The sequence below is a fragment of the Salminus brasiliensis genome, chromosome 4, assembly GCF_030463535.1.
Source record: "Salminus brasiliensis chromosome 4, fSalBra1.hap2, whole genome shotgun sequence".
Lineage (NCBI taxonomy): Eukaryota > Metazoa > Chordata > Actinopteri > Characiformes > Bryconidae > Salminus > Salminus brasiliensis.
In genome coordinates, this window is record NC_132881.1 from 27,223,809 (window position 1) to 27,248,663 (window position 24,855).

Genomic DNA, 24,855 nt, shown 5'->3' on the forward strand with positions numbered 1-24,855 from the left:
CCATTCATTCATTAAACAACATCAGCACGTCCTTGTCTACTTGTAATAGTGCGTCCTTGGTACGTGGTTCATTGAAAGAATGTGTGGTTGTGTTAGCAAGTACGTGTGTGTGTGTGTGGATGTCCGTGGACTGAAGCTCCCCCTAATATGGAGAGGAGGATAATAAATAAATATCATAAAGGGCTCCTGTGAGTTTGCGCTTAGTCTGTGGAGGGGTGTGTGTAGTGGAGAAAAGGGCCAGTGTGTGTCGTGTGTTTTTACAGCGTTGATATAGGAACCTCAGGGGGGCTGTAGCTCAGCCACGCTTCAGCCGTTTATGAAGTCTTAGCACAAGCCTTCCTCCTCGGCCTCGGAACAAGTACACACACACACATGCACACACACACACAGTTAGGACAGTGTTTCTTTGATCAGTGAATGATGAAATGTTACTGTGCTATGCACGGCCTAAGCAGGGGGTTGGAGTCGTGATTTACAGTCAGCTGCTTTGTGGAAGACATTGCTGGAGCTTTATTACAAATGCTATGACGTATCATTTTACACAGTCATATCAGAATATTAGGACCACCCCTGGTTTGGAATAGACTTCCATTATGCCCATTATATCAGCGCCACTTACCACATAGGAGAGCTTTGTAGTTCTATAATTACAGACTGTAGTCCATCTGTTTCTCTGCATACTCTGTTAGCCTCCTTTCACCCTGTTCTTCAACGGTCAGGACCTCACAGGACCACCACAGAGCAGGTGTTCCTTGGGTGGTGGGTCATTCTCAGCACTGCAGTGGCACTGACATGGTGGTGGTGTGTTAGTGTGGCGTGCTGGTACGAGCGGATCAGACAGAGAATCGCTGACTTTGTGGGATGTTCTAGAGCTGCCGTAGTGAAGGTGTATAGAGAATGGACTTCCCGACGACATAACAGTGGTGCCCCACGGGCCACGATGCCAGTGGGGAACAGCGACTCCAGCAAATTAACGTGCCACAACTTCTCGCTACTGTCATATGAAATAAGGGTAGTTATTCCTACTATTAAGTAGGTGGACTTAATATTCTGATATGACTGAGAATAAGCTAATGATTAGAGATGCATGATAAATAATGGTCACTGATATATGAATTATTACTATTGTTATTTTTTTGTTTACTGATTTGTTTGTCAGATTCTTCCCTTTTTTCCTTTCATAATTTGGTACTGCCAATTATCACACCCTTTTCCTCCCTTCTACCCTTCTCACAGCACTAGCACTGGTAAGGACTTCACACGTCTCTCCCAAAACTTGCAAAGCCAGCCACTGCCTCTTTTTGCCATTGCCGCATTGCCGGGGAGCTCAGAAGAAAGCGTTAGATCCCCGGCTCTCTCAGACTCCACTGATGGCAAAGCAGCATGGCTCGGGATTCGAAACCTGCAACACCCAGGCCATGGCAGCAGTAGCGTATTAGACCATTGAGCCACTCTGAGCCTGTCTTGATTGGTTAATTATGAAATAAGAAGAAGAGCTTATAAGTAAATGAATATGTTCAATAATGCCAAATAACTCTGAATACCTGAGCGCGTAATGTTTCATTAATTCAGTACCAGCTAACAGATGATTATGAATTATTATCATTATTATAAGAGAACACACAGGTGTGTCTGCGTGTGTTATTACCCAAACATAAAAATTCAGGAATAACTGAATATTTTGGAAAATCTCTATAGTGCAGTCTTTGATGCTGGCTTTTGCAATGGTAGGCTTCAGAATTCCCCCCCACCATTCCGCTCTTTTTCTCCTGTTTCCTGCTGTCACCAACCATTTGGCATGATCACATTAGCTGTCGACCCCTACTGTCACACGACCTTCAAAGTACAGAAAACACAACTGAACACACACACACACACACACCCTGATTTGAAGTCATGTGTGTTCCATTCTCCTCACTCAACCACTGTTTTGCATGATTTACAAGAGTTACATGATTAACAACTATGCAAGTGTGTGTTGTACCAAAACAGATACACAGTGTTAAAAACAACACGCAGCGCGTCACTTCCTCACGCATCAGTGTGACCCCTATGGGACACCACCCTGTGTGCCACCTTTAACACATATTTAACACATTACAACACGAACGGTGTTCCACTACACACAATAAAAAAGCTTGTGTCTATGTGTGTGTGTGTGTGTGTGTGTATATGTGTGTGTGTGTGTGATAATGGGGTGTTAGGGAGACGTTTGTGTGTGCTCTCGGATGGTGGGTGTAAACACCTGTGGATGAGGTCCTGAGTGTGTGTGGCTGCTGTGAAAAGGATCCAGGGGTGAAGGAGAGAGAGAGCAAGCGAGAGAGAGAGAACAGGGATAAAGAGAGAGGGGGAGATGAGTGATCGGGGTTCAGAGTGAATGGGAGGTGGGAGAGGAGAGCTTTTCGGCTTGTTGCCTCTTTTCTTCTTCCCTGTTGAGGCGTGTGTGTGTGTGTGTATGAGTAAGTAAGAGCGTGCAGTGCAGCATACCCCCGAGGAAAGTTTAAGACGGTTGCAGCATCCAAAGACCCCTATACACACACACACACACACACACACAATCCCGCCTCACTGCACTAATTAGTAACGGAAGCTACAGCATTCAACCTCCCAGCCCCATGCTCTGCCAAAACCTTTAAAAATACACCCCCCCCCCCCCCCCCACACACACACACACACCTTGTCTACAAGTGAAGGAATTCACCTCTTTTACTCTCTTTCTCGCTCTCATACAAACGCACACACACATACACACATATACACAACTTGGTTCTCCACTTGAAAGTCCTTCACTCTCTCTCTCTCTCTTCTTTACCCTCTGTCTCTTGCTCGCTGTCACACGCACTAAACAAGAATTAGGCTGTCTTAATTGTCATTCCACAGACAAAATGGCCTAGTTTCAAGCCCTCATAAACTGTACGGAATAAACAATTGAAACCACATCAAACGTGCTCATATGTTGAACACAGCACTGTCCTTTTTTTTTTTCTCTAATTAGTAGGGGTTCATTCTCCACTCTGGGTCACACCCTACAGTCCTGCTCAGCCTTCCAGAAACTCATAAGCTCTTACTTCATTTCACACAACAAGCAGCATCAAAATGTTCAGCCCACTCCCCTTCTGCGTGCGCAGAAGGGGAGACATGTACGTTTCATATTTGCTATATACTGACTTGGTTTGGGAAAAATAGGAGATGGAGAAGACACCTGTACCCACCAGAAAATGAGATGCTTTGGAGCAGTGGCACATGTGCCTTACATCACCATGCCCAATGCCAAGCATGGGCTCGAAGGTTAGAAACCTGCCCCAGCACTGAGCTGTGAAGTAGCGGAACTGTGCTCTCTGGAGTAATGGAGCTCCATCAATACCTCTGAGATGAACTAATCATCCAACTTCAGTATCTGACCTTTACTAACACCCCTGTGTCAGAATGCAACCAAATCCTCACAGCAATGTTTCTAAATCTAATGGAAAGTCCTGAGCGCCAATGACCCTGTTTGCCGGTTTGCCAGCTGTCATTCCTCGGAGCACGATTTGGTAGGTACTGACCTTTGCAGCACCTTTGAGAACTGACTGTTCGCTTGCTGTCTAATATGTAGATTCCACCCTATTGTAACGAGATGATCAATGTTATTGACTTCACCTGTCAGCGGTGCTAATGTTACGGCTGATCAGTGCAAATGGAGTGTGTTAACTCGAACCACTAGAGAATATGAACTGCAAGTGATTAATAATATAGCTATGTAATTAATGCAGTAGTGACATAATGAGGTTTACACTGTAGAGCGAACAACAGTAAAAACTCTATGGGTGGTGCTCTAAGGGTTATTTCTGTATGCAGTGCAGCTTAAAGAGCTGCAAAAGCCCAAAAGTGGATTGACATTATTGATCTTTGGTGTTCCCAATGATATTCACATCTGTGTAATCAGGCAGTGTTATCAGTCAGGGACCACACAGTATGGATTTGACCCTAGCCCCCCGTGACAGGGCTGACATCTGCACCACTGCCTATAGCTTTCAGCTGATGCTTTACCATCTCCATTCAAACACGGCTGCATTACTTCATTACATCATACTCTGAAATGATGTGTCACTGGCTGCAAAATTTGTGATATCGGGATTCACAAAGCTAGGGCTCCCCCTATCATTGGCAAATCCCCTTAAAACTAGCAGAGTGAGGACAAGCATATGCCTCCTCGGAGAAAAACGCAGAATCCCACATCAGCCAACTCTCTCAGGCCACGGCTGCTGATGGCGAAGCAGCATGACCCAGAATTCAGACTCACGATCCTCGGGCTATAGTGTCAGCATGTTTAGTCGTTTTCATTCAATCTGGCACTCCTGTGGTGTGTTGCCAAAATTCTGTGATAGGCTTCACATATTACAGGTTTTACATATCATGATATTCTGTGATAGGCTTCACATATTACAGGTTTTACATATCATGATATCACATTGTCACACAAAACATTTCAATAACGAAGACTTGATAGAAATAAATGTCCTTAGCAACTTTGAACTGAAAGAAATCTGAAAGGCTTGCTTTTCACACAGCATAAAGGACAGCTGGTGATTCAAACAGAGTGAAAAACAACAGCATCAACAAGTTACAAGGTTTTCAGACAACAATGACGAGGCGCGAGCATCCCGCTCCGTTCTGCAGAGTAAGACATCTCTTATTAGACCACGATCAATAGGTCAGTAGTTGGTCATTTGCATATCAGTGGAAGGGGACATTAGGCAGAGCTGACACTTTGCCCTTTCACCTCCCGACCCTGGGGAGTGTGCATTCAACCGCACAGACTTGCACAGACACACACACACACTCACACTGCTCTGCTGCTGAGAGCTTTAGTAGCTGGGACCACGCCTGCGGTGCAATACAAAGAAACCAGGCAGCGCCCATAACAGAGTTATCACATCACTCCCTCACACTCTTTCTGCTGCTCTTTTTATCTCAGAGAGAGAGAGAGAGAGAGAGAGATACACTGAGAGAGAGAGAGAGAGACTTCATTCAGCTCTGTGAGTCAGCAGCTGCCTACCTGTTCACTACTTTACAGACAAAGGTCTACAGTCAAAAATCCAAACAGGACTATACGAAGCAAAAGATGGAGAGAGAGAGAGAGAGAGAGAGAGAGAGAGAGGAAGAGAGAGGGAGAGAGTGAATGTATGTGTGTGTATGTGTGTGTGTGTAAGGGGGCAGGGGGGTCTCTCCAAGCAGGAACACTCCTAATCCTCTCCTTCCCTTCCCTACAGCCTCTGACACACACAAGCAACTGGCAACAGCTGCTCTGAGATATCCACACACACACACACACACACACACACACACACACACACACTCACATGCATGTACATGCACACATACACATCTTCTTCTTTTCTAACACACATGGACGAATGGTTTCTCTCATTCGCACACACACACACACACACACACACACACACACACATATACATGCATCGATATACAATGCTGTACAGAGGTTTTAGGCCCCTAAGCACATTGTTTAAAACCATTAGCTCGGTATTAAGAGCGTTATAACTTGTAGAAGCACCAGAGCAGGTCCAGGTAAACATGAATACATGAAAACAAGTGACTTTTGAGGAAAGTAGTTGAGATCCTGTGAGCTAGTTTGAACAACTCTCCTGGACGCCTTCAGCCAGACTGTGGATTTGTTCAATTCCATAACCAGCTCATCTGATATAACATCATTAAGCACTGATTTACCAAGCCACGTGTTGAAGATAACTCTAGATAAATAAACTCTAATGGTCCTAGACACCCATGAGGAGAACCTTTTAGGTGGTTCAATGAACACAGAGATATAAAAACAATACTTTCGATATTTTTTATGCTAATATTAGAGTAAATCCACACTGCTACTTTCACAGGTGCTGAAAACATTTGCAACATACTATATATCGTCGCTGTCCAAATATAAAAACCTGTATCTCCAAAATGACAGAGTGTCTTGAGAGGAGAAGGCGAAAATGTTCTGAACTTTGAATGGAAGTCAATGTAAAATCAGAGTTTATTCCAAGTCATTTGGAAGAGCATTTCCATTGGTCTGTTCATCCAGAGTTATTCACATGGTGTACAGAGCAGCTACTGGAAATGCATAATTTTCATTGGACAGCAGTGATATGCAGAAAATTCACTGTTCAAATGATGCTCTTTGACGTCTCAGGAGGCGTATTTGTGATTTAGAGGTCAACTTTGTCACAGGCGTGTCTCCTAAAATTGATAAGGAAGAATAGCAGGAGACAAAAATGTGACATGAGATCTCTTTCTTGGCTTGATTGAATCTCTCATAGGAGAAACTACAGAGGCATTAAGGAGGTCTCCTTTTAGCTTTTTCTTGCCTCTTGGTGCTCACAGAGTTCGCTCTCACTAAGCGCAATAGAATCGGTTACTGTGTAGTACAAGCCTCATTACACCTCTATAATGCATTATTAATGCACTGGCTAACTTTCTGAAACAGCCTGTAGAAAGAGAGAGATGCAGAGGAGAGCGCTAAACATGCACACACACTTACACACACACACACACACACACACATATAGCATTATAGCAATCAGATGAAGTTCATGAGCACATATATATGTGACTGCTGCTCCGCTACTAAAACCCACTGTCCCAGCTCTCCAGCTCCGTGACTCCTGGTGTGTATCGGTGAGTGTGTGTTCTGAGGTGCAGTGGGGGATGGCAGGGCGCAGGGTCGTTTCATGGGTGGCTAAGGAGGGGTGCCTGTGTGTGTGTGTGTGTTGGATTTCTTACAGCACATAACGGGCCATCTGTTCATGACTGCCAGCAGCAATATAAGAGAGCTGAGGGAAATCAAGAACACACACACACACACATAAACACACTCTCAGACAGCTCTTATGAAATACAACAAATATTTTTGTTATGTTCTGGTGTCCAAAAGCAGAATCACAGAAGAAAGGCCTGCATGGTTATGGAGCCGACTGATAACAGAGACATATAACTTTCCCTCCAGAGATTTTACAGTCAGCCAGCCTCACACACACACACACACACACACGCACACACACTCAGCTCTTATGGAGTGTGTGATAGACGTGTGAGCGGTGTGGGAGGCGAAGATTGCAGAGGAGGCTTCGCAGCATGTTGAGCAGGTTGTGTAGGTTGCTGTCAGGTGGGCTGATGGGAGTTTGAGTTTCAATCACAGTTTCCCTGAAGGACATTTACAGCAAAGTGTTTGTTCTCATACTTTTTGGGAACCAGAGAAGAGAAATGGTGAAGGATTAGGGCTGTGTATTTGTAAGGACCTAACGATATGATATGTAGCGCGATACTGATACTGTAAGCAATTGGTATATATGCTTTGCTGCATATATACAGATTGCTTACAATACCAATATATATATATATATTTATATATGTAAACACCTTGATTCCTGACTTCACAAAATGCTCTTTTACAAAATCTGCAGTTACAGTCAGGCTTAGATTTAGGGTCAAACAATTTGTGTTACATATAGGTCACACATTGTCACCATCACATCAGAGTGGACGATATGATAAACTCTTATCTATAAAATTTAGAATAAATATTTCTACATTTTTAGTTCATGCATCACTAGCCACAGATTACCAGTAGTCACTATTTAAATACTCTCCCATACCGAGGACAGTAGTTTATATTGAGAAAGATCCAGTTAAACCAGACTAATTACACTGTTTGTAATGAAGCATGCAGCTAGTCAGTGTTCGTTTTAAGCACTGACATAATTCTCGATATGCACTGTATTTATGTACAGGTTCTGTAGTACATACACAGAACATACAGGACATTCCACGTCCTGACTAGGTTTAAAAAGTACAGATGTGTGTGTGTGTGTGTGTGTATGAACAGGTGGCTCTAGATGATGCTCAGAAAGTCACTGTGTGCATCTATAATTCATTGGCTGACCTGCAGCGAGATTTCAAAGAGCATTAATGAGGCGAACACACCCCATCTAACCACATACAACAGTGAACACACACACACACACACACACACACACAGCAGTGATCTCACACAAACACACCCACCCCAAACACAGTTGAGTTGAGCCAGCAAAGCATAAGCATGACACTCCTTTCCCATTTAAATTTTTATAGGCTGTAATGTTGAAAGGCCTCAAAGACAGAGGGTGGAATTCATCCAGCAGAAGAATCTTAACCAAACAAATTTCAGCAACTTCTGTCTTAATCAAATCCACGAGCGGGGAATTCAGAGAGGAGGCGGCCCCAGCTCAGCAAGTCTACAGAGAGAAAATCACACAGTTTCAGCACTGAATGCTAGAACCGACAGCCAGGGACAGACGGAAGCCAAACATTTAAAGTCTGCACATTGAAGTCAGCCTAATGCGAAATTAGCAGCTGAGGCATCTGAAGATGGTATCTTAAAGACTCAATAGTTGAATGGTATTCGGTGTGAATATCAATGCAGTATTACGTGCCCTGAGTGTAGCCATGACATGAGCCCGTCACAACCCACACACACATAATGCGCACACTCACGCCCCTATCTGTCATGTAATCCACTCGGCAGAGCCCAATCCGTCAGGCTCCGGATTGTGTAATAAATCACTAGCTCAGACTGTGCTCACACAATAATGACTACAAGCTCTCACTGAAAGTGCTTAGACTGCTGGCTCTGCTCTTCATCCACTCCCACTCACACACTACACTACACACACCACTCCATTGCTTGTACTCAACTCCAGAGTATACTTTCTTAATTGACAACATTCCCTCAGAGCTTCAGAGGTTTCTCCTTAAACAAGTGAAACGCTCACCTTACAGATGAAAGCATGGCCAGATACTTTGGTATTGATATACAGGGAGCTAAAATATGACCAGCAGAGACCCCACTTTTTTATTTTCCACACTTTCATCGACACTTTCACTGACAGTAATACACAGATACTGGCGTGCCAAAAAATGAGGGAACTGCCTTTCATACAATCAACTCGCCATCATCTTATGCTTATTTCAAATGTAAGAGGCAAGAAAAATTGGATGCCATAACAGAAATCTAATCAGCCAATCATGTGGCATCAGTACACTGTATAAAATCATACAGCTTCAGGTAATGTTCATGTCAACCCTCAGTGATTGTGGCTGCCAGTGAGTGGCAGATCTGTCCAAGACTGGAACGTCTCGTTGATAAGGAAGGTCAACAAAAATGATCAGACAGATTGGAGCTGACAGAAAGGCTACGGTACCTCAGATAACCAAAAAAAAGCATCTCAGAATGCACAACACGTCCAACCCTGACACCGTTGGGCTTCAACAGCAGAAGACCAAGTCGAGTCCCACTTCTGCCAGCCAAGAACAAAAAGCAGAGGCTGCAGTGGGCACAGGCTCACCAAAAATGTCTGCTGGCGCCCGTGTTATGAATTCATGGACCCCACCTGGCCTGCCTTAAGTCATCAGTCCAGGGGACTGTATTCCTGGTACACTTTGGGTCTGTTAAGACCAATTAATCATCACTTGAATGCCACAGCCGATTTGAGTACGGCTGCTGATTATGTTCATCCCTTCATGGCCGAATCTTCTAACGGCTATTTCCAGCATGATGATGCCCCTTATCACAAAGTAAAAGTCATCTCAAACCGGTTTCAGGAGTTCTTCAGTGGCCTTCCAGGTTCCCGGATCTGAATCCAATAGAACACCTTTTGGATGTGGTAGAATCGGAAATTCACAGCTTAAAAGTGCTTCTGAAAAATCAGCAGGAACTGTTCATTTATCCATCTTCTTATCCTTTTCTATCTGGTCAGAGTCGCAATGGGTCCCGAGCCAACCCTGAATCATCGGGTGCAGGGCAGGAATACCTCCTGGACTGGGTCACAGTCCATCACAGGGTACCACACACTAGCATGACCAGTCCACTCACCATGTGTGTTTATGGGAGGTGGAAAGGAACCGGAGTACCCGGAGGAAAAGCCACGCCGCACAGACACAGGGAAAACACACCAAACTCCACACAGAGTTGAGTGAGGACTGAACCCACGAGCCTGGGCAAATGTAGAAAAGCTAGGCGTCCCCAAACTTTTGAGGGCCAGCGGATGTAGTAAGTCATCTTTGGAGAAGCAGATACACAGACAGAGGGAAAGAGAGAGACAGTGAGAGAGAAAGATAGAGATATATGTGTGTGTGTGTGTGTGTTCTGACCTGTAGGCTCTGCCGGGGGCAGGCGGGCGCTGAGTACGGATGGTGGGATGACGGAGGAGAGGTAGAGGAGGAGGCAGAGCGCGATCATCCCGGCCTGGGGGCGTGGCCCAGGGACCTCACCACAGCAACCACAATCACACATTCACCAAGCACCCACGCAGCATGGTGTCAACACACACAGACACACTCACACACACGCAGACAGACACACTCACACGGGTCCCCTGGTCCACCTGAAACACAACAGAAAGCAGAAAGAGCATCGGTGAAACTGATCAGGCTCGGTGAAGGCAGAACAAACAGCTGGGAGGTTTAAGAGGAGAGAACTGGAAAGTGCTGTAAACAGAGTACAACGATAAGAAGTGTTTGTCGCCATTCTTCGTGAGACACGCTGTTAGACATGGAAATGCTTTCTGTGGTCTGCTTCAGAGCTCTGAGCTGAGAGGAACAAGGTGATAATTGGGCCTGCACTGAATAAAAATGGAATTATTTACTTGTATTTGTCTAACGCAGGTTTACACGGCCCGACTTCATGTAAACGCTTCTTCTCATTACTTCATTCTCTCTCTCTCTCTCTCTCTCTCTCTCGCTCTTAGTCTTTCTCTCGCACGTTTGCTATCTCTGTCCTGCCGCTCTGAAACACGTCTTTCGCTGAGCTAACACAAACACACTTATCTCTCTAAAGAAAACACACGCTCCCCTCGCACACTGCGGCCTCTGTGTGTGTGCCTGTGCATGCGTGTGTGTCTGCGAGATTGTGCCTTGCCACATAGAGAGTTTACATTAGTCACAATACAAGGAATGTAAAGTGGTCTAAAATGCACACACACACACACACACTCACAGAGAGTATGATTTTGTACCCCACTATGGAGAATAAAAGGACTCTGTGCTTACCTAAACTCCTTAACTCCTGTTATTGTAGAACAGCCTTGGCTTAGAAACACACACACACTTACACCGACAGATACACACAGGGTTTGTATTAACCTTAAACGGTGGCATTTTTCTAGGACGACCATAGGTGACACACACACACACACACACACACACACACAAGCGTACACACACCCTCCTGAGGCTGGCGAGGTGCTATTTTTCTTTCTCCTGATGAGTACAGGCTCATGTCTTGGTCAGCACATACTGAGGAGAGGTCTGACTCGGAGGGAGTCTGCTCACACCCACACAGACACACAGACACACAGACACACACACACACACACACACACACACACACACACACCTACAAACACACACAGGTCTGGCGCATTGAGTAACGGTGTGTTTTCTCTGGCTGGGCAGAGCAGCAGTGTGTTCAGCCCTGTAGAGTGATAGTGTATCAGGTTGGGTCTGTTTGTATGAGAGAAGGGTGTATTTCTGGATTGTGTGTGTGTGTGTTCGTGTGTGTGTGTGTCTGGCTCCTGGAGTATCTTACAGTAACGCACTGATGAGTGGAGCTCTAGCTGACGTAGCGCTCGCTCCAGACCCAAACCCACACACCAGGGCTGGGGTGTGTGGGAGGGTTGGTTTGATGGAAAATGTCACTTGTGTTTTATTTGTAATTTTATTTCTCACAGATTATTTTTGGCATCTGTCTGTCTAGCGCTTTATTTATCAATCAATTGATCGATGTAGCTATTATTATGCTTAATGTTAAGCCCAAATCCTACTTACTGCTGTAAACTGTCCAAATGTCTGTGGACACCCCTTCTAATGAATGCATTCAGCTACTTTAAGTTGCACCTATTGCTGGGTGCACACACACACACACAGTTTGTCTAGTCCCTGTAGAGAAGAATTGCCAATACAATAAGGACAATACAATGTGCAGCAAATAAACATGAACCCACTGGGACCATGCCTAATGCCAGACGTGTACTAGAGTGGTATAAAGCCTCCAGCATTGAGCTGTGGAGCAGTGGAACTGTGTTTTCTGGAGCTCCAACCAGATCTCTTCAATGCTCTTGACACTGAATGCAATCAAACCCTCGCAGCAATGCTCCAAAATATAGTAGAAAGCCTTCACTGGACAGTAGAGACAGTTACTCCCACAAGGGCAGGATGAACTGCTCTTTTTTAAGAAACAATGAGCAGGTGTCCCAATACTTTTGTCATCATAAATACAATGAATTCACACTGGATTTTTTGCAGCTGATTGTCTATTTATGGACTCTTTAAGGGTTTCCATGATATGGACTCTTAATGGTTAATGCTTAATATCCAGTGTTAACCTTAAGGCTTATTATCCACTGTTTTAAACGAATACATTAGCAATGTCGTTATAAGGGGGAGTTGGCCCATGCACGGACCCCTAGGGCTTAAAGCATTAATCAAAGACTTCATTTGACTTGGCTAAAACCAGTTGAACCACTTGTTACTACATGAAGTTGTGTGTGAAGTGTGTGAAGTGTGTGTGTGTGTGTGTGGGTTTTTTTTTTTGGCTATTACTTTAGAAGAAGCAAGGTGCCCATATAAAGCACTGCACCAGCACTACGTGCAGAGTAAGGGCAAAAGCCCAGGTTAAATCTACACGGCTGGATCCAGTCTCCCAACGCGGCCTCTGAACGAGGGTCACTTACAGAGACGGTAACATACTGCCTGTGCTTTAGCACAGTTTAAAGTTAGCTCCTGAAGTCTAAACACACCGCGAGTGTGGCGGGGCGAGGCAGGGCATTATGACTGATTAACAGTTAACAGCGCAAATGGACTGTGCGTGTGACCAGAATAGGCCTTATTTAGCCAATAGGATTTGGGAAGAATTTGATTTGGGCTGCTGTGAAATCTGAATCTTCTCATCGGGGGCTCATAAATAAACGTGCTAGCTACCACATTTAGCTTTTTCTGTTCGCTGTTTCTCCTCTGTGCCTCTCTGATCTGAATCAAAGGGAAATATGCATGAAAAACATCTACATACTGGGCCTAACACAGCCAGTGACAGTAGGCCGGACTCGGATGCTAGCCGGCTTGGCACAGGCTGAGGTTTGCGCATCTACGAAGCTGTGACTATTTAGTGGTGATGACCGAGGCACTTCAAATATGTACACACACTTTAATTGCTCCCGTCTGGACACTAAATATCCAGTGATGGCTAGGGTCGGGCTTTTGTTTTTAAGCGAGAGACTTAAGAAATTGAAACCCTGAGGCACACTAAGCAGCTTTCTGAGTTGTAGTGATGATGAAGCCAAATCGGCACGGTCAGAAGAAAGTCTGCCTTTTAACACAGGGATTAGCGAGCAGGTGAAAAGCTGAACGTCTGTGATGTCTCTATCACGGCTGAAAGCAAATCCTTCTCGCTCTCTCCTGTGAGTCTGTGTGCTCTGTAACCCCTTTCCACCCAGTTTCATTCAAAAAAGCATGCCGAGACCAACAGTAAAAGGCTCATTTCGTGAAGCGGCTCTATGGCTGTACATCTCTAGAGCGGGCCGCTCCTGTCAGCAGGTCACTGGAGGCTTTCCGCAGACCCTTGTGAAGACAGCTACTCAGGTCTGCCAGACTGTTCTGCTGAGCCGGTTATCCTCGCAAAATGAAAACGCACAGAGCGGCTGATTAAAAACAGGATGAGCGCGAGGGACATGGGCTGATCATAGTCTGCTTCTGCAGAGCTCTCTCCGAGCTCCTCTAAGAAGATCTTGCGAGTGACACACTGAGCTTGAGTCAGGCCCAATCGGCAAGCTGCTCTTTTAAGTGCTGCCACAGAGAGTGAACGGGGCCAGTCGATAAAAGCTGCATTTCTTCTGGGAAGACAAGCAAGCCCCTCTGACCAGATTTCTCCTTCATATGAAGTCGTTTTAGCACGCCCAAGAAATGTCAAGAGAGGCGAGCGGGGAAAAGGCGAGGACAGTCACACCTGAACTCAAAGGCTAGATTGAGCCTGACTGCAGATTTCTCACTAATGCCATCATTTAGACCAACAAGCAGGCTCTGAGAAATTGCTTTAGAGGACAAGCTGTTTGACCGTCTATAATCAGCACAGCTTTATCCCAGCCAGGAAGCCCTCTTTGCTCCAGAGAACATTCTGCAGGGAGAAGCTCGTGCTGGCTGGGGTAGCCTACATGGCCCATGAGGGATACGGTCCTGAATGAGAGCTACTTCAGTGGTAGAGGCTAATTACCCCTGGTAGCCCCCCGTTAACACCTGGGGAGACGTTAACTCACTGTGATGTGCACAATTGGTTTCAGATGTCCAGCGCCTATGCGGGTCAGAAACGGACACACACACACACACACACACACACATACACACACACACACAGCGGGCCAAAAATACACAACCCTTCTCGAGTGACTTCTGAAGGAATATGTAGAAGAGTAGTAGCCCGGTTTAGCCTTTATTCTTAAAGCTATTTTTAGACAAATGCCACACACACACACACACACACACCCAACACCTCACAGTCTGTCACCTCGCGGCTGAGGGTCTGTTGTGGTTTGAGCTACTGCGGTTCAGGAGGGAAAATGAAGCTAATACGCTCGCCTCTGACATTAACCTATTAACACTCAGCGGAGCTCATCTTCATACAGCCTGAAGGACCGCAGAGCTTCTCATGTAGCCTCCAGAACCAAACTCTGTCAGGATGTCTTCCATTGTATTTTCTAGAAAGAAAACTAACATCTAAACAGCAGAAGCGAGTCTGCTTGAGGCACTGGGGCAGCTCAGGTACGCTACAGGAAAGCGAGCCTCAGCCGCGGTAACCGTCGCCTGGCTTGGACTGAATGGGGCACAGAGGAGCCGAGAGGAGGGCTGCGTCCTAAATCACTGTGCTGTACTTTACTGTGCCACACTACACCATATACTACACTGTACCATAATATACAATGTTATACTGAACTGTACTATAAATGACGTGTTTTATTGAGCATTGTAAGTGTTCGTGGTAGCCGTGTACTAATTTGTTAGTATGGAAGCGGGTGGTTTTGGACGCAGCCTAAAACTCAACAGACCTGTCTGATGTGAAGACAAGGAAACGAGGAAAAAGGCACATGGTTACCACTGACACTTTTACAGTCCCTGAACAAACACTCTCAACAGCAGCAGCACCCGCAAAAAAATATAATTAATTAATTAATAAAAATAATAAAGGCTAATAAAAATTTAATTCAGATAATAATACCAAAAATAATCATAATAATTACCCAAAGTCCCCCGTATCGTCAGTAATCCTTTCCGCAGGTGGCACAAATCACCATAACCCGTTCCTCCGCTCTGCGGAGCTCAGACAGAGCTAGTCCACCTTGCTCGGCTCACACACTCGCGATCAGCGCTGCCTTCAGCTCCTCCAGACGGGGCAATCCAACAAAGTTGAGACCTGCGGACCCGCTCTCCTCGCTCCCCGTCTGAACGGACAGCCTCGCCAACCAGCAGCCAAACTCGTCCAAGCAAACGGTAGAAAAGCCCACAAGTTCCAGCCAGATGTCTCGATGCTGGGACCCGGACTCAGGGGGGCTCCGCTCCAGGGAGATGTGTGTGTGTGTGTGTGTGTGTTTGTAGAAGAGAGAGAGAAACAGAGCTCCGTCCTCCGCGCGCTCACGTCTTGCGCTGTGTGAAAGCCTGCCACGGGCTGCCACTAACAGTTTGGAGAGAGACAGAGGGAAAGGGGGGGTATATAAAAAAAAACACACACACGAGGGATCAGATTTCAGCCCCAGTCCCTTCGCCTGCCTGCTGCTGCTGCTGCTGCTGCTGCCCCCCTCACGAGCTCATAGGGCAGAGACACAGTAAGTGAGCGAGTGAGTCAGAGACAGAGAAAGAGAGAGATAGGGGGCGTGGCTTTGAGATGATCACGCCCACGCCAAAATCTAACCACCCAATCTGCTTCCCTCCCTCCAGCGCTCGCTCACTGTCAAATTAGCCAGACTCAGCGATCCCAAACCGCTAAACTACAGCCTGCTGCAGGAGCTGCGCGTGCCTTTCAGATACAGCCCGACCGCAGGTAGGTGTAGTGCTAAAGAATGCACGAACACAGCTTAAGCGATTACCACACAGCGAGGAACTGAACCTGAGGGCCACTGCATCAGGGCCAGGGCTTGTGGCCTGAGGCTGCAGATGGTCAGCTGGAGTGCACACTTGCTGACCCTCAGCTCAGATAATATTGTTAAAGTGCATTATTGGGTTAGCACTTTGCCGTAGCCATGCTGAAACCAGCTACAGCTGGCCTGGTGTGGCTCGGCTGAACAGCCCGAGTGCCCCAACTCAACAGTTCTAGAGGTCAGACACACTGAGTAATTGAACGTGTTACATCAACACACGTCTAGCGAACGTGAAGCGCCCTGAAAATGGCAAATGGGTGGGTCCTAACCGTTGTCCTGGAGTACCCCCGGCCCAGCACATCGTGGAGCTTTCTCTGCTCTAAATCTGCCTGATACATCTGATCATGGATCAGTTACACTGATGACTGTTGAATAGTGGCGTGAGCATACCATTAAACACCCTCCTCACCAGTGCAGATGGTATTAACACAATGAAGTCCCAGTTCATTCACAAACCTTTCTTAACCCCTTATGTCCCACCAGTCCCTGTAGTTACAGAATAATACACTTTAGTAGTGTGTAATAAGGCTTGAAGTGTTAAGGGGTTAGGTGGCTTGCTCAAGGGCACATCAGCTGTCGGTCCAGGGGCCTGTTGGCCGGCAAGCCTGCTTCTCTAACCAAGAAGCAACGGCTGCCCCACGACTTCTTGTAGTAGTTCAGAGTTTTGGGTTGGGGGGGGGGGGTGTCTTCACTCATTTTTTATTTATATGACATAATTTTAGGGATTGTGATATGGTTTATTATATGGTTATTATTGCCATGCTTATGTAGTTTGTTTTATAGTAATATGCAGACGAGACTACGAATTTGACAGAATTCTGATGCTGACAGAAGATCAGAAAATACACAATATTATTAACCCTGTTACTCATTTTTCAAATTTTCCCCTGTAATTCCTCTTAAGTTTACATATACATCACTGTATGTAGGCCACTGCCTAACGGTGTTGTTTCCTCACAGTTGTTAGACCTAATCCGTACCCCTCTTATCTTCACGGGAGTGGGTTAGACCAACAGAGAAAACGACAAAGCAACCTTTAGTTTTAGGCTAATGAACACATAGATGTGGTGTTCCTGCACAAGGTGTGTTTATTATGTGCAATTAAGACATAAATTAATATATATATTACACATGTCTGTGTCACATGTCTGTGTCTCCAGATTCTCCAGGACTGGCACAGAATACAGTAGAGCACTCCCGGCACAGTAGATGTATACAGCAAAACATCCCAGTAGTTCTAAGAGGGAGCAGGAAAACACAGCAATGTGCAGGGTGAAGTCCATCACCAGTGTGGAAATGAATTATTTTAATATGAGGCTGATGAAGCAGGATTTCACCACAATTAGCCCGTTTTTTTTAAATGTCCAAAGTGTTAACGTGAGATCAATATACCCCATTTTCCTTGATGACCATTTTGCACAATATAATTTAAGCCCTAATTGCGGAATGTCCCGTGATAATACCTCTTACCTCTCCTTCTATTGGACAATCATGAATTATATGTATCATACATCAACTGAGAAATCCTCCTGATACTACTCCTGATCAGGCCTACAGTAGCACTTCCTTTAAAACACAGCATTCTAACCATAATCGCTGTCTAAGGTCTTTTGCTTTTGTGCATCTTTTGGCTTGAATATTTAATTGTAATACTTGTCATATTCGAGCACTTCTCTCCATCCATCAAAAGCAGCAATCTGCACTTTTACAGCAACAAAGCGGTGACAGTGATAAAGCTGTGGGAAAGTGCCTGAGATACGTCCGCTAAATCTGCCAACTGAGCTTTAGATGTTTTAGTCGTTGGCCTGATAAAATGTGTTTTGAAGCTCAACTGGCAGAGTTGACACAAACGCTGACTGTAAATGAAATCAAAGATCTTCACGTACCGTGTTTTCTTGGCCATTACAAAATATGAATTTGAATGAAGCAAAAAAACAAAACAAAAATAAACCATGTGCGGCTTAGTGTGTGTGTGTGTTTTTGTTTGTGTTTTGCCTTGTCTCTACCTGGATCATAAAGCTGTCCCACGTGTGTCTCAGGAAGGCTGATTAGCGGTGTGTAAGTGCTGATGAGTGCTGTAATTCTGTAGAATAAGCACCAAACAAAGACTCAATTACTGCTGCAGCTGTAAACATGTTTGCACTGGGAGCTTTATGAGACCATAAAGAGGAGAAATTTCGTCTTAATCACAGGCATGCTGAGGGGGCGGGTTAGTAAGAGAGAATGTGTGTGTGTGTATGTGTGTGTGTGTGTGTGTGTGTGCGTGTGTCCTTTAGTAGCTGTCCATCTGTGTTTGCTCTAGGAGAAGGCCCGTTGGCTCCTAAGTGTTATAATCAGCGTGCAAACGCGAGGACCCAGAGAAACGCTCACCGACTCGACACGCATCAGCACCTCCACACACACACACACACACACAAAGTTTAATACACATTCTTACACACTGTTGTACATGGACAGTAAAATATGCGTCATGACTTTAGAAGTACACACACACACACACACACACACACACACACTTTTTTATTAAAAACACAGTCATTTTTTACAGTCCTGACTTTTGTCCTGATATTGTACAAATACAAACAGCCACCCACACACAAACTACCATTAAAATCCTTGCAGCACTTATGGTATTAATATTTTTGGTTATGGCAACTGGCAGAGTGTTGACTGAAATACTGGACAGTACATACTTATTTATGCATTTCGGCCGATCGCTGCATATTTTTTGAATGGATCGGGTCTCTGCTATTTTACTCCTAATCCAGTCCAGAGTCTTTGTTTTACCGACGCTGTTCAGATCGCCACCTGGTGTCCTCAAGGCGCTGTTAACGGACACTATTCACAGCCTATTGCGGAAACGGTGTGTTTTACTGACGGGATGAACGGCGCCTTTCTTTGTTTTTTGAACCAGCATTGAACAGTGCATTCAGAGTGGAGGCTAACGCTAATGCTAATACACAAAACCCAATCATAGCACATTCACCTCAGTATAAAACAGCTATTACACATCAATAGTCAACAAACAACAACAGATACCAGTTCAGTTCTACACACGATATGGTAAAAATACAATATTGCGATATTTAAAGACTTTTTTCGCAAAACACAATATTTGTCACAATACATGTAATCACAGACTAAAAACATCAGTAGCGAGAGATTCTTAACACTCTAAACATTTTTATTCAACGTCTGCTGCTCTTCATTTAATAAAACCAGTTTAATCACACTGTTAGAAATGAAACCTGCAGCTGATCAGTGTTTATTAAGCACTACCAGTATCCTCGATATGCTAAGAAAAGCATGGTGTTATCATGATAACAAAATTTATCACAATACAATAAAATATCGCCATATTGCCCAGCTCTACTTGACTGCAGTGTTTTAAAGGAGCTGGGAGCTGAATGGTCAGGGAGGAGAGACTGGATTATAAGATATTAAACACACTAGTCATTTTAAGACTGTATTATTTATACAAACACAAAGATCGGATCAGTATCGATACTCAGCACTATGAGACTCAGAACGGATCGGGGACAAAATAATATTCGGGACATATCTAATGTACAGTGTCGTTAGGATGTACCAATATGGGAATTACGGGCTGAAGCTGATATTTCATCTATATATCTGCTAAAATTGATACTGATACATGTAAATCTGCCTGAATCACCATGACAAACAAAAGCATTTATTTCTGTAAATATACAATAACATTATTAAAATTTAGATATTTAGTGCAGTAGCTCAGCATCATCTAGAGATTCTGAGATTTAAAAAAAAAAACAGAAAGAAGTTAGTAAATGATGCACTGATAGGCCATAATGCTAAAATCATCTGCCCCATATTGTGTAGGCAGCCCTCCTGCCACCAAAACACTTGGTACCTCATATATCCTACCCTGTGACAGGTGGCGCTATAATTAATATAGCATATACTTAATGTCATTACTTGTCAGTGGTTTTAATGTTGTGGCGGATATGTGTGAATTTATGACATATCTAACAATATTTGACTATTTATAGTTGCCCATGGAGTGTCTGAAGCCACTGAAGTTAAACAGTACACTACAGGGACAAAAGTATTGGGACACCTTCTAATTTATTTTTCTTCTGTAATCAGGGTAATAAAAAATGAGTGCTTTTGTTGGAGTAACTGTCTCTACTGTCCAGGTATCAGCTAGATTTTGGAGCATTGCTGCAAGGATTTGATTGCATTCAGCAACAAGAGTGTGAGGTCAAAATGCTGAACGATCACCACCCCATCTCATCCCTAACTCCCCAGCTCATCTCAGAAGTATTAGATAGAACACCATTGTTTCAGAGAACACAGTTCCACTGCTCCACAGCTCAGTTCTGGGGGGCTTTATACCCCTCTAGCTCATGCCTGGTGTTAGGCATGGTGCCAACAGGTTCATGATTATCTTCTCCAGAGCAGCTGTGTGTGCATTGCTGAATGTTATACCAAGAAACAATCAAATAGTTGTTCACAAAAGTAGCCGAACACATTCATTAGAATCCACAAACCTTTGTACATATAGTGTGTGTGTACCGATTCCAGATGTGTGCACATGCACATACACTACTGCCCTGCATCTTCTTAGCACTCCAGAGTCAGTAATGACGTAACCGGTCAACCCACTTCTGAAAGATAATGTATTCATGCATTAATTGATAGGCTTGACTCAGAGCTGTTAGCAGTCACCGCTGACCTGTGTGTGGGTGTTTATGGTAGTGTTTTAGCAGCACTCTCGCACCAGTCGAACCACCATGTCCATTACAGCGGCAGCTTTAAGAGGCAAAACCAGTCAAAGACTCTCTACTAGAGGAGATGAATTTAGCTGGAGCCTATCGATTAAGCAGAAATGGTTCAACTGATTGAGAGCATAAATGCAGGGATATATACATTTGGAATGAAAGATCTACTGAAGATGTGACCTCTGTCACTGCACTGCATTGTAGTCAGGAGAGTGTGTGTTTTCAAGTCACTTGCATATAAGGGTTGGATGTGTGTTTGTGGGTGAGGAGGATGATGAAGAGTCAAATAGAATTCAGACTCTGATGTTTTGAATACTGGTGTTCAAACCATCCTCAACCATACCAAATGCCCCTGTGACCCCTTAGGCCCTTTGAATTCGCTTTAGCAGTTGCTCCCCCTGGCCCTGTACCAGCCTAGTAGAGGTACCAAAGCACACTAATACCCTAATTAACCTTATAGATTGTGAGGGCCTGTATGTGGCTCAGATGTCAATGAACTTTCATAACAGAAATGTTAGTTTATAGTAACCAAAAAATGTTATTGAATTATTTGTAGTAGTTACTGAATAATGTTTAGTGGTTATTGAATAATCTGTAGTGGTTATTGAATAATTTTTAGTGGTTATTGGATAATCTGTAGTAGTTACTGAATAATGTTAGTGGTTATTGAATAACTTGTACTGGTTACTGAATAATCTGTAGTAGTTACTGAATATGTTTTAGTGGTTAGTGAATAATTTGTAGTAGTTACTGAATCACTTGTAGTGGTTACTGAATAATCTGTAGTAGTTACTGAAAAAAATATAATAGTTACTGAATCATTTTAGTGGATATTAAATAATCTGTAGAGGGTACTGAATCATTTTTAGTGGTTACTGAATAAGTTGTGGTAGTAATTTGTGTAGTTTTGTTATTGTGAGTGTTTTGTTGATCTTTTGTTGCTTTTTGAATAGTATGTCTATTGGACCCCAGAAAGACTATTGAGATAATATGGATTATACTGGATTATACTAATATAAGAGATAATACTGGGGATATTAATTATAATATAAAAAAAAACATTTTGTAGTAGTTTCTTAAATTTACTCCAAATAGAATAAATATGCTCTACAGTATCAAGACTGTCTGCTTTTTGCATAGTCTGAACACAAAGACTTTTGTTTTAGTTTTAATTACTTCATTGAAATTAATTTAATTATTTATTTATTTGTTTTTGGCACGGCAGTATCACTATTAACTGTTCCATGTCTCTCTGAAACATGCACAGGCTATAGCTATTCCAAAAACCGCACAGAGCTAGTTGTGGCAACGGTGTAGCCACAATCTATGATTTAGATACAGACTTTGTCCAAAAACACAGATTTCAAAGCCAGATCTTTGAAGTTCTTAAACCTAAAGAAAATGCAGCATACTTTCTTGCTCATTATAGTTTAATGTCCTACTGGTCCTTACACAGACTTTCTTAGAGAATTTGCTAACTTTCCATCAGGTTTAGTACTTTTTAAAGATAAGACTCTAATCGTAGAATATTTTAATATTCACTTTGAGGAGACTCATGACCTGCTTAAAAATTAATATTATAGGGTCTATTCACTGATGTAACCATACCTAATATTTAGAATTGACTCTGGGTATTGAGTGGTGTTTCTCAACATGATTCCCTCTCCGATTACTTAATCATGTATGAGGTGTTTCTAAAACAAAGTATCCTCCCGCCCTCCCACTATGTTAGCAAGTGTGCTATAATAATGCAAAGACATTTATTGATAATGTTCCAGACTTAACCATTATCTCATTTCCAGCGCACCCTGAAGATCTTGAGCATGTAACAGAAAAATCAATAACCTGTGCTTCATACAAGCCTGTCCATTCAAAAACGTTGCGCCTATCAGGAAAAGGCTAGCACCGTGGTAAAATCTCCACATACTGTCTCGACAGCCACATAGTGTCTGGATAGGGGCTCTATTGCTATTCTTCCGCTACTTGATTTCAGTGCAGGCTTTGATACAAAAGATCACGGGATCTTGCTCGGGGTTGGAAGTCTTACAGAAGTCACAGAATAAGCTCTCCCCTGGCTTAGATCCTTTTCCACTGACCACTCTCAATTTATTTACTTAAATTTATTTACTCAATTTATTTACTTAGAAATTAATGTTCTAATTGTACAAAAGTGTAAAGTGATGTTCTGCAAGGGTCAGTGCTTGGTCCGTTACTATTCTCTCTACATATGCTGCCACTGGTTACAGTACTTCATGGGCATGGTATTAGTTTACACATTTAGGCTAAAGACACCAAGCTATATACATTATATGGACAAACGTATTGGGACACCTGTACTTTACACCTACTGGAGTCTTTATGGCATCCCTTTCTAAAGCTATAGGCATTCATATGGAATTACCCCCCCCCCCCCCCTTTTAGCTTTAAGATGAGGTTTGGATCTCTGCAGTTATTGGGTCTGTTTACACCTGGCATCAACATGTGTTTTGCATCCGGATTGTCCAACGTGGATTTCCAGTGTAAAAAGCACACCAACATGTACACAGTTTCTCATCAAAACTGTCCTGCTCTGGGAAAATGAACAATTTACAGATACGGTAGAGGTTCTACAACGTTAAACAGTTTGGTTCCCACATTCCTATAACTGCTCTATCAAAAAATGACCACTTCTCTGTTCACCATACTCACACATCTGTATTGTCAGACACTCTTACTTTCTGTCTCTCCCTTGTCCTGAACTGCCCCTGCTGTCTGCATGATGCTGCAGAGAGTCTGGTTACTAATGGCTGCTGCCTATCTCCCTTCTGGATCACTTTCTCTTGTATGCGCCTGCATGTATTTGTCATAACCCGTTATAACCCCTCCAGTTTCTCTTTTCTTTCTGGCCCTTCTCTGTCTTTCTTCTATTTTAAGATAACTTGTTCCTGCTGCTCCTCAGGCTGCCTCAACCCAGTTATCCACTTCCTTGCTACCTTCGGCCCTTGTAGTCCAGTATTAACCCACTAAACTATGAATGATTATCGAGGGCCAAGTTTCATCACTGCAGATTATATTCGAGGTAAAGGTTACACTGGGTAACCACAACCCCAAAATGCCCAATCTGAGACTGAGACAGAAGGAAGAAATGGGACTTAAAAGTGTCAGGGTGTCAGAAACATGGTATACAGAGAAATTAAAGTGTAACCTGTGTGTGTGTGTGTGTGTGTGAGAGAGAGAGAGAGAGAGAGAGAGAGAGAGAGAGAGAGTGTGTTGGCTCTGTTTGCCAGCATAGCTCTTATCAGTGTGCATACTTTTACTGATAACCCCAGTAGCTGATAATGTGGTATTTGTTTTCCTTTTACCTCACTCTCTCTCTCTCTCACTCATGCTCTCTCTCACTCTCTATGTTGTAATCATTAAAGAAACAGTTTAACATCTTGCAGTTAAAGCCTTTATGACTATAAGAAAAATCTGATAAAATCATAAGTGACATTTCTTCCTCTTTGCCCACAGTTGAAGCTAGTTTTGGAACAGCTTACTTAATAAGTTAATTTAAGCTAAAAACCTTACAACTGAAGCAAGAGTAAACACCTTCCAGAATGAGTGTTCACATGAAGTTACGTCAGGTACTAGCTCATTTAGGGTTGGGCAGCATCCATTTTCATACCGTCTCTATATCATACCACAGTATACAGCACTGCTCTGAAGCAGGAGTGAGAAGCTGGACAGGCATAGTCAGTTCAGTTAGCAGGATACTGAAAACCAGGTGACTGAAAACCATCGTATAAACCTACTGTCTAGACAAGAATCGAGCAACTGGGGTTGGAAGGACAGAAAATTGAAATTAAAGTTTTGGATCTGTAGCCCACTCGCTAAGCTAGCCTTTGCCTAGCTAGCTCAGCTAT

General features: G+C 43.7%; 1 protein-coding gene across 6 annotated transcripts in view; it reads right to left on the reverse strand.

Moving 5' to 3' along the window:
- The window catches only part of fgfr3 (fibroblast growth factor receptor 3), a 51,171-nt gene extending 35,302 nt beyond the window's left edge, over positions 1 to 15,869 (reverse strand). For all 6 annotated transcript variants that reach the window (XM_072677811.1, XM_072677810.1, XM_072677809.1 and 3 more), the window contains exons 1-2: positions 15,318 to 15,869; positions 10,186 to 10,418 (exon numbers count right to left, since the gene is read on the reverse strand). In XM_072677811.1, the coding sequence (XP_072533912.1) occupies positions 10,186 to 10,327 (142 nt within the window). In that variant the 5' untranslated portion in view covers positions 10,328 to 10,418; positions 15,318 to 15,869. The remainder of the gene's footprint in view (positions 1 to 10,185; positions 10,419 to 15,317) is intronic.
- Between the last annotated feature and the right edge of the window lie 8,986 nt (positions 15,870 to 24,855).